The sequence below is a fragment of the Doryrhamphus excisus genome, linkage group LG10, assembly GCF_037039965.1.
Source record: "Doryrhamphus excisus strain RoL-2023G ecotype Guam linkage group LG10, RoL_Dexc_Guam_v1.1, whole genome shotgun sequence".
Taxonomy (NCBI): domain Eukaryota; kingdom Metazoa; phylum Chordata; class Actinopteri; order Syngnathiformes; family Syngnathidae; genus Doryrhamphus; species Doryrhamphus excisus.
Genome location: NC_136366.1, coordinates 18,248,592 through 18,260,754, shown reverse-complemented (window position 1 = coordinate 18,260,754; position 12,163 = coordinate 18,248,592). Strand labels below are relative to the sequence as shown.

The 12,163-nt window shown below is 40.0% G+C and overlaps 1 protein-coding gene across 2 annotated transcripts; it reads right to left on the bottom strand.

Annotated features, from left to right (window-relative positions):
* Nucleotides 1-313: 313 nt before the first annotated feature.
* pip5kl1 (phosphatidylinositol-4-phosphate 5-kinase-like 1) lies at nucleotides 314-12,130 on the bottom strand. 2 transcript variants are annotated; one of them, XM_058057064.2, is made up of 10 exons: nucleotides 12,082-12,130; nucleotides 9,525-9,725; nucleotides 6,217-6,267; nucleotides 5,972-6,126; nucleotides 4,547-4,671; nucleotides 3,964-3,998; nucleotides 3,814-3,869; nucleotides 2,663-2,775; nucleotides 2,164-2,326; nucleotides 314-1,073 (listed from the first exon to the last, which is right to left on the bottom strand). In XM_058057064.2, the coding sequence occupies exons 2-10, from the start codon at nucleotides 9,723-9,725 to the stop codon at nucleotides 644-646; spliced, it is 1,329 nt and encodes a 442-aa protein (XP_057913047.2). In that variant the 5' UTR covers nucleotides 12,082-12,130; the 3' UTR covers nucleotides 314-643. The 2 variants fall into 2 exon arrangements, with proteins under 2 accessions (XP_057913047.2, XP_078650365.1); XM_078794239.1 differs by lacking the exon at nucleotides 12,082-12,130 and having other exon boundaries at nucleotides 314-516; nucleotides 605-1,073; nucleotides 9,525-9,726.
* Nucleotides 12,131-12,163: the final 33 nt, after the last annotated feature.

The window sequence follows — 12,163 nt, the reverse complement described above, 5'->3', positions numbered from 1 at the left end:
AAAGGTGGAAGAAAGTTTCATTCTCTGATGAGGAAAAAATGTAACCTTGATGGTCCTGATGGCTTCCAACGTGACAAGCAGATCCCATGTTTTCCACACACCACAGTGGAGGAGGCGCCATCATGATCTGGGGTGCTTTTTCCTTCAATGGAACAATGGATGTGGATCAGGTTATGCAGGGGCGTCAAACGGTGATGGCTATGCAGAGATGTTGCAGGGGGCAATTGGTGCATCCCTGTTGATTGAAGGCCCTCGTCTGTGTGCTAATTACTTGACTTTTTCAACTGCACAACAGTTCCCAAGTGCAGATCTCAATCATTTGGGGATGGATGGGAAGGAAGGTTTACATCAATGGACATCAGTTCCAGACAGTGGTTGCCCTCCATGGGGCATGGGGCATGGGGCATCAAGCATGCCCACAGCAATGTTTGAGGTGATAAACAAGAATGGCTGCACTATTCTGAGACAGTCTGAGACAGCCGTACTCTTGTCGTACATCAAAGATAGGAAATATGCCTGAAAAAAAAAAAAACAAGATAAACCTGTGTTGTGGTGACATGAGCACTTTAAGGAACAGGACATCAAGTGTTTCATGTGTACACACGAGAACAGGCGAGTGGGTGGTTGTGACGGCCCCTGCTATCTACTTGGTATGGTCCTCCAACCACTGACATAGCCTGGTACAGTACGCCTGTGGACTGACAGTGGAGAACGTTTGGCCGGGATGCCTCAGCCTCTTCCACCAATGCTCCAGTCTCTTCTTGAAGGTGTAAACGGTAAAAATGTCAATGATGCCGATGAAGTAGCGTTGGTCCGGGCCATCGATGATGTGCTGTGCGTTTTTCAAGTTGAGCAGTAAACGTCTGTTTTGGACCCTGAAATCTTGGAGTCCTCCGGTTTCACTGCCAGCTTGGTGCTGGGCGAGTGTTTCTCCATGAAATCCATCCCCTGCTTGCCCTCGCTCCAAACCTTCACCATCCCTTTCAGATGAAATGAAAGTGTCGCTATCTTCCGAGACGGTCCCAGGTACAGACGGGATACGATGGCTCGGGCTGGTGCTTGGATTCACAGATCTAACACAAATAAAAGGCATTACTGATCACAACTATGTGTGTACTATGGAACGATGTACTGTTAGTCCACATTAAATACTGCAGCACCTCCTGTATCAACTACAAGTCAATCTGAACAATATTTTTGCTAATGCTAACATTTTGAGCCACTGCTTTTATCTTATCAGCATCTCTTTGGGATGTGAATGTCTGAGACAACGAGGGCTGTCATGGAAAGACAAGCCCCTGCATGGCATGTACTGGTAAACTGATGAAGTGAAAACAACATAGAGGCAATAATGATGGCAGCACAAGATCAATAGAGGCCAGAGTCTGTAGTCTGTGCTAACAAGTCCCAAAGACAGTGCAGCACGCTAATAAGACGTTGGCAGGAAAGGCATACTACATGGCAACAGTATAACCAGCTCACAACCGTCACCACTTTGCACTTCAAATGTTCCATCTTCACTCTGCCACGGTTTCCAATGCTGTTTCATCCTATTATCAGTCAAACCATATGCATATTTAAGCAAATCTTAGCTATTTTTCAGGCATAAAAATGGCTAAACGAGGCAATTCTATGTAGTAACATATTTACTGCATCACACACAAGTCTTATTTATTTTTAAATTTGTATGTTATTATATCGACTATATTGTGTAATACGAGTGTAAAGGTGTCCTTTCATGTTTCGAGGGCTCTAATGATGTTAATGCTCTAAGTACCAAAATATTCCATTCATATTTAAGGAATCCTACTTTTCTGGAACTAATTAACAGCAGGAAAGGAGGGATTTGTGTACATCATCTATTGCTAACATCATTATGTTTGTGTCATGTGGTTAGAGGAGTAAGGCAGGACATTTATTTTGAATATGTCGTTACTGTGTAGGTTAAATATTGAATATTTAAGACTTCCTAATGCTTTTAACGCTCCTCTCCCTCCCTCCCTCCTACCAAGGACAGTTTTAACCAACACCTAACGTCTGGTCCACCCCAGCACGCTACCAAGGCTTGAACCAGGGTCCACCCAATGAGAGTCAAGAGCATGAGGCACCGAGCAAAGCGCCTGAGCTGCTGACTCGATAACTTAATAACCCGACCTTACTGACCGTTTAGTTCTCTTGATAAGAGAAGCAAAAGAGAGCGCGTGATGACGTTCATCTTGTTGCAAAGGCTGATGGGCGAGGAGAAGACTGTAATCCAACACATTGAGGCTTCGGAGAAAGTCTGTATCAATCTCCGCCTGCCGCAGCAGCCAGGACCGCTGCTGGCCTGTGGCAGACATACAATATTGATGATGTAAATGTAGTTATGTAAATACAGCAGATCCCCGCTATTGGTCACCCGCGGATGACAAAAAACTATTCATTGACATTCCCTGCTCCATCCATACACATGTTATTTTTGGTTGCACCGTGAGTGAGGGAGGCGTTTGGTTGGATGAACACTTCTTGGTTTGTTTGGTTTTCCGCAAATTAAGACAAATAATACTCAAAAATCTATGAATTTGCTGGGTCTTGAATGCTGAATAACAAATATGCGGGGATCTACTATATACACAATTATGAAATATACTGTATATGAAATACAGCAAAACCTTTCACCTACCCAGAGTGATATATTGGCCTTCAAAGTTGAGGTCTTTGAGAACCACAATAATCTGGCATTCCTCAGGGACAGGGTTTGTCCAGCGACTCACTTCACAACCTTTAATATCATACCTGGCAACACATGGACCACAAACACAATTCAGACAAAAGGCACTTAAATGGGCCATGTGGAAATCAAGAATCACTGTGGATCACAACGTGTCAGCAACGTTCCATTAGCCACAAGACATCCCAGAAGTAAAAAAGAAACAACTAGGAACTCACCCAATGCTGATGTATTTTGGTCTATATTTTATCTGAATTTCTCTTATTATGGGTCATAGTGTAAAGGTGACTATAGGGGTGTTATTTCATGTCAGAGGGCTCTAATAACGTTCAAAAGCTGTATGTAGGAGATCAATAACAGCCTTTTAATGCTCTTACTACAAAAATATTCAATTTATAAAGATGGAACCTTACGTCGCAGGAATTTACTTACATGCAAATTTAGGCAAATGTTACATATTTTTGGCCTCAATGAAGCATTTTCAAGCATAATTTTACTAAATGTATTTTAGTAAATTTTACATAAGTATTTTACTAAATGAAGTAAAATACAAATATAAGGCATTCAGAAGATGCATTCACCGATTGTTGTGATGAAATGTAGTATTCCGCTGGTCACTAGGCGCCAGTCTCGGAAGTAAAAAATAACACAATAAGAATCTCTCCCAGTCCCTGTGAGTGTAAGGGTGACCATTGGGGTGTTATTTCATGTCTAGAGGGCTCTAATAATGTTAATAATGTTATGTTCTACCTTATGCTCTAAATACAAAAAATATTCGATTTCACTGTGAACACTTTGGGTACTTTCAAAGGCGCTATGTATATATCATCTTTGATTATATTATAGAGGTGTTATTTCATCGTGTCATGTTCAAAACTGTATTTAGAATGTTATTTAGAATGTGCTATTCTACAAAATGATTCCATTCCTAAATAAGGAATCCTACTTCACAACAATACACATATCACAATCGGGCCTGGAACCAATTTTCAAATTAAATGAGGGATTCATGTATTTTCATGTGTCTTTTTTGAGTGGAAAGCCCAGAGTTGATGAAGTTAATGGACACAGAAGGTCTCTCACAATGAAGAAGCCAAACTTACCTGGCACTGATTCGATCATCTGGATAAAACACACTTTGCATAACAATGAAGTATTTCTGCAAGGTACAGGTACAAATGTGTGTTACACGTCTGCTTTGCCACCGTGAAAAAATGTATTTGTACATTCCAAATTGTTTATATTTAATGTACCTTTTGCCTGTATGGAATTTTGATCCCGTGAACACCTTGTAAAGACAGAAAATGGACATGAGACAGTTAGAACAGGGACAGCTTTGGAAGCTATGGCTCTCAGACATTTCTTAACACTAGCTCTTTTTTTCTCGCGCTTTTTTTTCATTTCTGCTGTTTTTGAAATTCCAACTTTCTTCTTGTAAATGTTCTTCTCATAATTATTACTTCATTCAGATAATATATGGATTTTTATTATTGTAACATAACATTTTCTGCAATAAATTTTTGCAGAAATTAAAAATATATATTTTTTATGCCACTAAATTATGTCATTTTTCCTGACAATATTACAACATTATTCTTATAAAATACTCCTTAGATTACAACTTTTTTGCTTTAATTTTCATTTTTTTAATCTTCTTGTTAAATTCTATGTTTAGATAAATAAAAAAGCTGCCACAGGGTGCAAATGGCCATGCTTTAAGTTAACCACATTAAAACTGTGGAGTGGCGAGCAGAGATTCAACCAACGGTGAGAGAGACAAGAGAGAATTTGATGATTTTTATGGATGATAAATAGTCTGGGTGTTTATGTGCACACCTAGCAATTTCACCAGAAGAGAATGGGGATATGTCCTCATATGTTCCATGTAGATCTTCAGGTTGTCCAGAAAGAATCGGATTTCCCTCCCATTCTGGGTCTTCAGGAAGAATCGCTTATCATTTCTGAAAATATCAAACAAAGAGAAGTACATGTCAAAGGGACAATCAGGCTTTGCTGCTGTCTATTCAGCAACAAATGCCCTAAATTGAGGGAGAAAATATTTTTATTGGAAACATTAAATACAACAGGTATTTAAAATTAATTACAATAAATTAGAATATTGTGTAGAAGTCATTTCATACCAGAAGTTCAAATAAGACAAAGAGAAAGAGAAAGACAAAAATTGTCGTTCACTTGCTGATTACAGTGCAAACCAGAAGTTTACAATATTCTATATTTTGGCACTTCTGTGACATTTTATGAGATACTGAATGTGGACTTTTTATTAGCTGCAAGCTACAATCAGAAGATGCCTTCAAAGACATTGGATGATACAGTATGTTCCAGATGTATTCTAGATTGGTCACTAGGTATCAGTAATATTACTGCATGTTAATTGCAACACACAAGCACCACACTTGATTGCTTGAACAACAGGCTTTTATTGCAGGCACAATATTGCCAAACACGGAAATATAAGCCATGGCAAGCTAAAACTAAATTCTGAACCCCCAATGTCTCGTCCTGTCTTGCCCTCACTCAGTCGCCCTCGCACCGGACCACATTTGCAGCAACACGCACAGGCACAAGTCTTATGGATTTTCTACAATGTCTACTATATTGTGTAATAGACGTGCCAAGGTAACTTCAGGGGTGTTATTTCATGTCGAGAGGGCTCTAATAATCTTTAAAAAGGTCCGTCTGTCCATCCATTTTCTATCCTACGTGTCCTCATTAGGGTGGGGAGGCATGCTATCCCAGCTGACAATGGGCGAGAGACTACCTGGACTGGTGGCCAGCCAATCACAGGGCACATATAGACAAACAACCATTCACACTCACATTCATACCTATGGACAATTTGGAGTCACCAATTAACCTATGGGGGAGGAAAACCGGAGGAAACCGGAGTGCCCGGAGAAAACCCACACTTGCATGGTGACAACATGCAAACTCATGCCAAAACAAAGATTTGATATTTATGCTATTATGATATTTCATGCTCTAACTGTGACAATATTCAATAAAAAAATTTGGAATCCTACTTTGCGGAAATTCACCTATCACGGTTGGGTCTGGAACAAGTAACTGCAATAAACAAGAGATTACTGTATACTCCAAACCTATGGACGTTGTTGAAAGTGAAATTGAAATGTTTAAGTACGACTGGTTACTTGCAAGAATCCCCAGTGAACCAATGAAGATGGGGTTGCATTTTTGGCATGAGGTGAACTAATGAGGTCAGTGAAGAAAAGAACTCACGTGAGGAAGAAGTCAGCCTTGCTTTTGGAGTTGCTAATGAACTGAAGGTAGCACTTGTCGGAGCAGAGTGACTGTTGATATTCCTGTTCTGTCACACCTAAAGATCCACGGAGCTTGGCAAACACTGGGCCAGCAAACGTTTCTACAGCAAAACCCTATGTAGATGCACGCACACACAAGTTCATAAAACATGAGATTGTGAATGACATGACTGGGATTGTTGTTAGTGAGACACGTCTACCCACCTGATGAATCTGGGTGACCTTCGAAATGAAATCTTCTTCTGACAGTTGATTCTAAAGTGAGAAAGAGTCAACATCACCTTATATTAGGGTCAATACATTTGAATAGAATCAGGACGTCATTCCTATTGCTCCATGGTCACGTTTACAATTTTTCATCTGCTCTCTATTGCATGAGAAGCGATCGCATTCATGACATGGAATGGAATGTCTCTAGGCTTTTTTTGGCCTACTAAACACTAAACACACAGACTGATCTTTCTTCTCTGAAGTGGAACAGAGGACAAAGCATACGCGCTGAATATGTTGACTAATTAAGTGGATGTTAAAAGATGGATGATCCTCTCAGAACCTGATGATGGGCATTCAACAAATGAGGGTGATCATGTCGCTATCAGGCAAACTAGTCTCCTCTCAGTAGTCCTTTCCACATGGCCCTGATATTTTAGCTTGCAAATCCAAGTCAAAAGATGCATTGTTAAGGTTTTCTTCTCTATCTGGTGACTATCTGGTGGATGGCTGCCTCTGTCATCCACTCCTGGGCCCCAGAGATGTGTGTATTGTATTTTTGGGATAGATGGTGCAGTCATGAAACAACCTGCTGAGTCAGTAGGCCGTGTTCAACTGGGATTAGCTGTGAAGTAGCAGTGTACAACCATAGGTTGCAGACCATCCATTCAGCACTGCTGCTGCAAGCATTTCAATCAAGGGCTATTTCTGGCCAGGTTGCATGTCAATTACATTTTCTATTTGAAAACACGCAATTATAGTGCTCATGACACCAGCACACGTTAGTCTTCTTATTCCGCCATGATAAATAACTTTAAAAAGCACGTTTCCTTTTTTCCCTGATTTTTAAAAATAATTTCCATAATTTCCTCCATGTTTGGAGGAGGCAGAGCAAGTGCCATCAGATCCGGACAGTCCCTACTGCTCCACTACATCACACTTGAATTTCATTTTTTGTCATACAAGACCCAAAACCAGTGAAGTTGGCACGTTATGTAAATCATAGATAAAAACTGAATGAATTCAATTGAATATGCTGCAAAAAAAGATGTTTAATGTTCAAACTGAGAAAATGTATTTTCTTTTGCAAATAATCATTAACTTAAAATTTAAAGGCAGCAGCACAAACGTTGGCACAGGGGCCTTTTTACCACTGTACCACATTGGCTTTCCTTATTGCACGACACTCATTAAACGTTTGGGAACTGAGGAGAGCAAGAGGTGGAACTCTTTCCCATTCTTGCTTGATGCACAGCTTAAGTTGTCTCTGTTGTCGTATTTTACGTATTTTTTCATAATGTGCTACACATGGAGCCATGCTGTTGTAACACGTGCAGAATGTGGCTTGGCATTGTCTTGCTGAAATAAGCATGGGCGTCCATGAAAAAGACGTTGATTGGATGGCAACATATGTTGCTCCAAAACCTGTATGTACCTTTCTGTGTTAATGGTGCCTTCTCATATGTGTAAGTTGCCCATGCCTTGGGCACTAATACACCCCCATACATCACAGACGCTGACTTTGCAACTTTGCGTCTATAACAGTCCGGATGGTTATTTTCCTCTTTGGTCGGGACACAACGTTCCCAGTTTCCAAAAATAATTTGAAAGGTGAACTCGTCAGACCACAGAACACTTTTCCACTTTGCAGTTTGAAGCCGGCGGCGTTTATGAGTGCTACTGATGAATGGCTTTTGCTTTGCATTGTAGAGTTTTAACTTGCACTTGCAGATGTAGCGGCGAACTGTAGTTACTGCCAGCGGTTTTCTGAAGTGTTCCTGAGCCCGTGTGGTGATGTCCTTTACACACTGATGTCGATTTTTGGTGCAGTACTGCTTGAGGGATCGAAGGTCGCAGGCATTCAATGTTGGTTTTCAGCCTTGTCGCTTACGTGCAGTGATTGCTCCAGATTCTCTGAACCTTTTAACATATGACAGACCATAGATTATGAATTTCTTGCAATAGGTCGTTGAGGAATGTTGTTCTTAAACTGTTCGACAATCAACTCATGCATTTGTCCACTAAGTTGTTTGTGAATGACTGAGCATTTCAGGGAAGCCGCTTTTATACCCAATCATGGCACCCAACTGTTCCCAATTAGCCTGTGAGATGTTCCAAATAAGTGTTTGATGAGCATTCCTCAACTTTCTCTCTTTTTTGCCACGTGTGCCAGCTTTTTTGAAACATGTTGCAGGGATCAAATTCCAAACAAGCTAATATTTGCAAAAAAATACAAAGTTTACCTGTTTGAACATTAGGTAACTTGTCTTTGCAGTGTATTCAATTGGATATAAGCTGACCAGGATTTGCAAATCATTGTATTCTGTTTTTATCTACAATTTACATAACGTGCCAACGTCAATGGTTTTGGGTTTTATATATTTCTTTATATTATGTCATTCATAATATTGCCTTCATTGTGTTGAAGCCTTTTTCTGAAACACTCAAAGAGATGGTGTATGCTTTTTTCACATTTCTAAAATACACTATTTGCCTTGTCAGAAGTGTTGGCAAACTTTGTGGGACAAATGTTACTGCTCTGCAGTTAGTTAAATAAAAAGTAAAAAACCCACTAGGCGTTGAAAAGTGGAAAAGCGGACCAAGGTGGCAGTATGTCAGTTTACAGTTCTCCTGATAATATGGCCCATAGTGGTCATGGCGACTAATGCAGCTGCAGTGGTGTTTATCCCCGTTTTGCATGAACAAGTTTCTCATGAGCTACCTGTAGCTCCTAACCACTTTTCAAGTAGCTCTCCAAAGAGTTTATTCATTTATTATCAACTCCGATACCGACAAAATTAGAAAGTGGGGTTCGGCAGTAGTCTGGAAGTCCTTGAGAGCGCTTGGGAGTGGGACCAATCACAGCAGAGGCGGGACGTGCTCAGAATGTCTTAAAACAGACCATTTTGAAAGGCTAGGAAATGCAACTGGAATAGGTGCAGATTCTGGAAGATCTTGAATGCTTTCTGTGCGGGTTATCGTGTCTAGCTGCTCGATGGGACTCCGCAACTCAATACAAAAGGGGAGAAAATGAGCATAACAGGTCCCCTTTAACACAAATAATATTCTTATAAGTTGACACTGATAGTTTTACGTACATAAAACTAAAAATAAACATAAAAGTTTCGCATGAATTGAGTTCAATTGTGTTTCTCACCTTTAATTTGGTACATATTTTTGATGTTAACCAAAAAACATGCTCACCAGGGTGTGCGCTAACTGAGGTTCTACTGTATACGTATATTATTTTTGGAAAAGTTGATGCAGTAAGACAAACATTGTGTGTGCTCATTCGTACTCACTGCGGGTGTATGCTCAGTCGTTGTTTGGATTGACGTTGACAATCCTTCCTTTATCATGCGAGTCAGGTTGTAGAACTCGTGTTGCTGAGTAATCTCAAATAAGCCCAGAAGCTCCCACTGCCGCCTCAAACCTTGCCATCTTTGTCTTTTTGCTGTGCTAGAGTGCTTTCCAAAGCCCCTTGAAGGGGCTAACCTCTCCATCTGATTGAAACAAATACACAGAGAACATAGATAACAGGTACCAATGTTTGCGCCAACTGAGAGAAATAGAACGAGTAGGAGAGAAGAAACACAAAAGAATGTCGGTTGAGTCTTGAACAAGCTCACCATGTTGACCAATACAAAGAAACTTAAAACTAATCAGAACCAGAAGTCTTGTCCACCTAAGTGACGTAACCAAAATCAATCAAAAATACAGTCTTAGCCCAAATATCAACTTTTTGTTTTTGTTTATTTCGACCACACATACACGCATAATAAAGACCTTGTGGTGATGTTTGGAGTGTCTGTGAATGCATCCCACGGTCGCCTAGAGACAATGAGGAAGTGTCTTTCCCAGGAATTGCACTGCTGCTAATGTGTTCAGGTCACAATAAAGTTATCCAAGAGCAGCAGACTGTGTGACTGTGGGGACGCTATTGTGAGAAGAAGAAGAAGATTGTTTGTTCGGCATTTTTCGTTTTTTGAACCCAAACAGTATATGTCTATGGGCACAGCGTAAACAAAGGCTTTTAGAGGCAGGTCATGCACTTTGTTGGATTTATTTTTCTTTAAAATCGTAGTCATGACAAATTGTTGTGTTGCTGCTGCCTGTTGAGTGTTTCAGTGTCAAGTTTGTTTTATTTTCCTTGTTCACAAATGTTAATGCTATGTGTAAATGCAGAGAGGTGAGCTTAAATAATGTTGTATGTTATGTGCCTTTGTTTTCATAACTATAATTATTATGTTTATGTGTAGGATTAGTTGCAATGCACTAATTATTTCCATGTTGTTGCAGACCAAAGCACAGCAAAAAAAAAAGCATAAAGATCCTAGTTCACCACATCTCACGACAGCTTGTGACCACTGAAACACTCAATACACATACAAATATTTGAACAACAGAAGACCAAACTGCCAGGGGATATATATGTACATCCTGAGTTGCCTATGTGTGCAGTTAAAAATTAAGACACAATTTTTAAAAATATAATGTCATAATGAAAGATGTTTAATTGTTGGTTGATGGAATAGTGGGTACATGACATCCAGTCAGATATCTGAAGGGGTATGTGACTGAAAAGTCTGGGAAGCCCTGTTCTACAGGATGAGGGAAAGTAGAGGTCTAGTATTTCCACCAAGTGGAAATACTTTGTCATGTGCTGTCTTATTCCTCGCAGCTGAAAGTGGGCTTTGATGTACTGACACCACGGATACGAGCTGTGTTGTCAGAAGCCAGCAACTTAACTGTTGCGGCATAGCTGCCTCGTTTGCATCAAGTGGTGCCAATGTAGCAAAACGTGTGCTTTCAGAGTTGTGCATCTCGTGGCGTGTGCGTTTCACATGGCTTAGCAGCGTGTGGGGAAGTATTCACTCAACAGGCCGCTAACAAAACAAATGTGCTTTACCATGTGAGAGTGTATTTAATTATATGGGTTAAGTTTTGTAGCGTTTTATACAAGACTCCGCTGAATTGAATTATATTGTCATATTGCGATATATCCCAAAAATATAATGATACATGCTAAGGTCCATATCGTCCAACCCTAATGATATTCATAATCATAATAACAAGTGACTGTTGCGGCCCCAGCCCACAACAAGCTAACGCTGTACCTCCATCACTTCCTTTCCACCACTGATTTTGCTCCCCCACAAGGTAAACAGTCTTAAATGGCTTACTTTATCTGATATATTGGTTAATACTAATGTAAAGGTGTTATTTCATGTCAAGGTGGCTCTAATGTTTATTAAAACTATTTAGAAGATCGTTAACAGGTTTTCTATGTCAAAACAACGGAAATATTAAATTTATACAGATGGAATCCTACATCACGAATATTCACTGATCCCAGTCTGGTCTGGAACCAATTAACCATAATAAACAAGGAATTACTGTACATGCTCAACTATCTGAAGCACACATTCATATCTTATAGGTGACCAAATTAAAATGAGTACAATATATCTCATGAACTCATTTCTTTTTTGGAATATGTAGAGGGCAAATATAATATGTACATGCTACACTTTGGACGTCCCTGGTCTGAATTAAACGCATCAAAAATTCCCATTGTAATGCAGATAGCAGAGTAAGTCTATCAATGATGTCTGGACTTCACTGTTTGGGAGATAACGTTAAGCCTCATTTATCAACAACTTGAAACGTCCTACCATAAACAAAATGGCCAAACAGCGTTTTTACACATGTACATAGCAGTTGTACACAACAACTGTCGACTGTCAGATGCACCTGATGTAGCTAACGTAACTATAAACCCCATAAAACTCTGTGATGTGCTCGTCACTTCATTATATTTGGACTGAAAAATAACATGTTCAAATTAAGAAGTCTTACCGGTTTGTTGTGGAGGATGACAATGGCAGCTTGCTGGTGCGTGAGTGTGTGTGTGTGTGTGTGTGTGTGTGTGTGTGTGTGT